The sequence below is a fragment of the Sinocyclocheilus anshuiensis genome, unplaced genomic scaffold, assembly GCF_001515605.1.
Source record: "Sinocyclocheilus anshuiensis isolate Anshui unplaced genomic scaffold, SAMN03320099.WGS_v1.1 scaffold466, whole genome shotgun sequence".
NCBI lineage: Eukaryota > Metazoa > Chordata > Actinopteri > Cypriniformes > Cyprinidae > Sinocyclocheilus > Sinocyclocheilus anshuiensis.
This window is the reverse complement of record NW_015544159.1, coordinates 118847-124111: the sequence shown is the minus strand read 5'-3', so window position 1 is coordinate 124111 and position 5265 is coordinate 118847. Positions and strand designations below refer to the sequence as shown.

Here is a 5265-nt window from a genome sequence, read left to right as displayed (position 1 = left end):
TATATATATATATATATATATATATTTGTGTGTGTGTGTGTGTATGTGTGTGTGTGTCATAATAAGATGGTAAAATGAAGATAAATAACAAGCTGTAGCAGTCATGTTTGCTAACTGTTACATTTATGTCTTGTACAGTATATTTTTCACTGCTCTGTGTAACTGTTTTATGTACCATTCTGTTTAGTGTTTTGTCTGGCAGAAAGGATCTTAAGGCTTTATACAAGACATTAATAAAGTGGTTAATAAATGTCCTGAATTTTGAAACCCACAATGTAGCACACAAACCTCACAAGGGACATTATTCTGTATCTAGTCCATCCCTTCCTTTTCTCCATGAGCACTGCCCCAAAATGAACATGAATCCCATTTATCATGCATAGCAAAAAAGACCAATTAAGCACGATTGATGAGGCTCTGTCCTTCTCGCAAACCATTTACAAGAACTGGAGACCAGGCGCAGATCAAAGTGTCTATGCCAATGCGGACGTGAGAGATGTGATGCTAATGTGGAAGGCCAGAGTCTGGATCTGCAGCACAAGCCACCGTTAACCCTGCAGCCTTTTATCAGGACAAGAAAGATAACACACTTTCCATTCTCAAGTGCTTTTCAAGCAGCTTGTTGATTATATAAGGAGTTCTACATGAGAACACACAGCATCAGAGACGAGGGCAGGCAGTATTTGTCAAAGAGATCGCTTTTTATCAGTCTCAAGAACCTGAGTTTACAGTGCATAAAATAAGAACAAATGTTAAATGTTATAAGGTTTAGGTTCAGATTCATACATATATGTAACACTGTATATATGTATATAGGTTGTTGTGAAATATTATAAAAATATAATTTATTCCTGAATTTATTCCTGTGCTGCAAAGCTGAATTTTCAGCATCATTACTCCAACTCCAGTCTTCAGTGTCACATGATCCTTCAGAAATTATTTTTTAATATGTTGATTTGTGCTCAAGAGACATTTCTTATTCTTATCAATGTTCAAAGCTATCAACATTTCTACTGCTTAATATTTTTGTGGAAACTGTGATACAGATACACTCAAAAGTTTGGATTAAGATAGAAAGATAAATAAATCAATAAATAAATGTTATTCAGCAAGGACACATTCAGTTTATCAAAACAGTAAAGCCATTTATAATGTAAAAAAATATATATCTATTTCAAATGCTGCTTAATTAAACTTTCTTTCGATTAAAAGAATCCTACAAAAAAGGTTTGCCATCACAGAAATAAATTATACATACACTCACACACACACACATTCACAATATTACTGTTCTTTCACAATATATTGGTTCTTTCAAAAACATTAAAAAAATATTAAATAGCAAATAGCAAACAGGAAAAATAGTAGATTAATGTGCATTGCATTTTGTACATGCCTTAGTCACATATATATATATATATATATTTCAGAGGAGCTTAATTTAAACCTAAATGTGTTAACTGCACTTTTTCCACAATAAAAAAATACCCCTAAATGAATAGTTCATATGAAAGGCTCCAGTCATATCAGTGGCCTAAAAAAAAGCTTTTGTATCCCACCCACATGCCGCTCCCCACCATGTTGAGATCACATGACACAGACAAATACTACTCACTCAATTACCCTCTGTCACTTTTAATTGCTGAATAAATTATTTACATGATGATAAATATGCTTGTAAGTAGGGCATTACAATGGCATCGTGAACCAAAAACATTATCTTTTCCATCCACACTTCATGAAAGGTCTCAATATAAACCCTCTGTCATATCAGTGACAGTGCATTAGATTCCTCAGTTTTAATAGCGACCCTTCGAGGGATGATGATATTTTACTGACATCTAGTGGCTACTAACAGGAAGTTATTTCAGTTTTGAGACGCTTTAAGGACAGCCAATAGTTGAAAAGAACTGGCAAAACTGCTTATTATAATCCAAAACTGCACTTTTTCATTTTATTACATTCAAAAGCAAAATGAAAATGTCGCAGTAATATCAATAATATTTAGCAAGCTACAGCTCCCGCTGACCCCTGCAGAGGTTAAGATACTCATTTACAGAAACAAGGTTTACTTATTCCCACTAAATGTGGGACATTCCACGTGTTTCCAGGAAAAGTTGAAAGTTACAATATATGAATCCTAAATATAGCAGTGAATATCTGTGACATTAAATATTTAACAGCCAGTATTAAATATTCAGCAAGGTTAGGGTTGTACAGAAGGGCTATTGGACACTGAGCAAGAGTGTGAAAGAGAGCTTTTATGACTAAGAGCATTAGACCAGATGGACTGGACTTTTACTGTATGTTAATACATTATTATAGGCATTACGGACCAACATTTATATACGTTAATGTCAGCTAATTATGCATCCATATAGCTTGATGCAATACTATAAACACTTTAATAAAGTGTATCTCATTCTATTACAATTTAGAGGCAAAACTGGTGATAGTAAAAACAGAAGCATTTTAAAACGCCTCCAAAATGGATTTATTCCATGAATTGACACCTCTTTTTTATTTATAATTTTTTTCTGAAACCATGTGTTGCACTGTAGTGTAGTGAGTAAAGTTGCTTTAAACTACGATACAGTTTCTTTGGTACTAAAACTTAGGAGAAATATACCAAGTTAATGACGTACACATGACCAAAGCTTCCAAGCAAGTTTTAAGAACTGATTTCTACAATTAAACACAATGGTGACACATGAAAACCACCTGCATTTGTCAAACACACACATGCACACACACACACAAAGAAAAAAAAATCAGTACCCTTTGCTTTGCACCAATCACAATTTTAAGTCATTTTTCGCAGTCCAAATTTAGGCCAGTATAGCATAGTATAGTATAGTATTGTAGTGTCATACAATGTGGTAATCCAATCTTGCATATACCTTTGTTGCATAGTAGTGTATACAGCTTTGCATTGTATAATTATTCGTAAAGTATAGTATAGAAGACTATAGTATAGTATAGTATAGTATAGTATAGTATAGTGTAGTAGTGTCATACAATGTGGTAATTCAATATTGCATATACCTTTGTTGCATAGTAGTGTATACAGCTTTGCATTGTATAATTATTCGTAAAGTATAGTATAGAAGACTATAGTATAGTATAGTAGTACTAGTGTCATACAATGTGGTAATCCAATCTTGCATATACCTTTGTTGCATAGTAGTGTATACAGCTTTGCATTGTATAATTATTCGTAAAGTATAGTATAGAAGACTATAGTATAGTATAGTAGTACTAGTGTCATACAATGTGGTAATCCAATCTTGCATATACCTTTGTTGCATAGTAGTGTATACAGCTTTGCATTGTATAATTATTCGTAAAGTATAGTATAGAAGACTATAGTATAGTATAGTAGTACTAGTGTCATACAATGTGGTAATCCAATCTTGCATATACCTTTGTTGCATAGTAGTGTATACAGCTTTGCATTGTATAATTATTCGTAAAGTATAGTATAGAAGACTATAGTATAGTATAGTAGTACTAGTGTCATACAATGTGGTAATCCAATCTTGCATATACCTTTGTTGCATAGTAGTGTATACAGCTTTGCATTGTATAATTATTCGTAAAGTATAGTATAGTATAGTAGTGTCATAAAATGTGGTAATCCAGTATTGCATATACTGTACCTTTGTTGCATAGAATTGTATACAGCTTTGCATTGTATAATTATTCGTAAAGTATAGTATAGTATAGTTGTGTTGTACAATGTGGTAATCCAATCTTGCATATACCTTTGTTGCATAGTATTGTATAAAGCGTTGCATTGTATAATTAGTTGTATAGTATAGTATAGTATAGTATAGTATAGTATAGTATAGTATAGTATAGTATAGTATAGTATAGTATAGTATAGTATAGTATAGTATAGTATAGTATAGTATAGTATAGTATAGTATAGTATAGTATAGTATAGTATAGTATAGTGAAGTACAGTCACGTGTGCAAAGGTTACACTTGATTTTAAGGGGATGTTGTTACAGTGTAATTGCAAATGTAACTATATGTACGTACTATAATGTTAAGTGTTAGTTTATGGTTAGTTACTTGTAATTATTGCTGTTATTATAGTAAGTACATATAACATTGTAACTACGGCACCTTAAAATAAAGTGCTACCATTTACTCGTGTATAGTGTAATAGTATAATCACACTGCGAGGTAACTGAGACTCGATTCCGACAGAAAGCATCCACAGTTTGTTTGTGACACCAATGTAAAGAATATTCGTCTATAGGTAGCAAATGAAGGGCTCTTACCTGTCCGACTTGGGGTGTTTGCACAAAGCTTCGCTCTTCAAGTCCTGGAAGGACCTGAAGGTCTGCGGTTCCGCGGAGATGCCCTTTGCGCGCCTGGTTCTGGGTCCAATAGCGCTCGGCAGCACTGACTGACATTTGTGCAGCTTTCTCTTCAGTTCATTCACCTCCTGCTCCTTCACCAACAGCAGCCTCTCCATTTCCTTTATCCGCTCCTCTTTCATGAGCAGCATCTTGGCAAATTCTTCGTCTAATTCGCTCATTTTTGAAGTTTGAACCGAAGAAGACTGAACACACCTCCCGCTGAATGATGAACTCTTTATCAGTCAAGAAAGATTTACTTCAGCGCAGAGCAACTGCGCTCCGTGCGCACCCTTCCTGCAGACTAGGACGATTAGATGTCCCTCTCCCTCCTTCCCCAGAGAAACCTGGACTCCGCTCCAGTCTACCGCAAACGCTTTCTTAACACGCGCTCGAGCCTCAGATAGAATTAATTTTCATATTATATGATTGGTGGTGACGTGCTTTAGTGTGTAAGTCTATGCAGCACTCAGTATTCACACAATAATGTACAGATGCAGGCAAGACAACGTGTTCTTAAAAACAGTAAAATTATTATTTATTTGTTTGTTTGTTAGGTTGTTAGGTTGTTTATTGCTTTACTGAAATATAAACAATATTTATTTATTAAAAATAAATAATAAATTGTATTGAAATGTGTTAGTTTGGTTGTTGTTTTTTACTAAAATATTATTTATTTATATTGTTTATATTATTTATTTGCATTATATATATATATATATATATATATATATATATAAAAAACATTTATTTATGTTTTATGTATTCATTAAAAATAAATAATAATAAATTGCACTGAAGTATGTTACTTTGGTTGTTGTTTGTTACTAAAATAAAAAAAATATATTTATTTGTTATTTATTTATTTATTCATTGATTCATTCACTCATTTATTTAT

At 33.0% G+C, this 5265-nt stretch overlaps 1 protein-coding gene across 1 annotated transcript in view; it reads right to left on the bottom strand.

Moving 5' to 3' along the window:
• prkg1 (protein kinase cGMP-dependent 1) overlaps window positions 1-4549 on the bottom strand; it is a 147875-nt gene extending 143326 nt beyond the window's left edge. The window contains exon 1 of the mRNA XM_016495477.1: window positions 4290-4549. Coding sequence (XP_016350963.1) covers window positions 4290-4549 — 260 coding nt within the window. The remainder of the gene's footprint in view (window positions 1-4289) is intronic.
• Window positions 4550-5265: the final 716 nt, after the last annotated feature.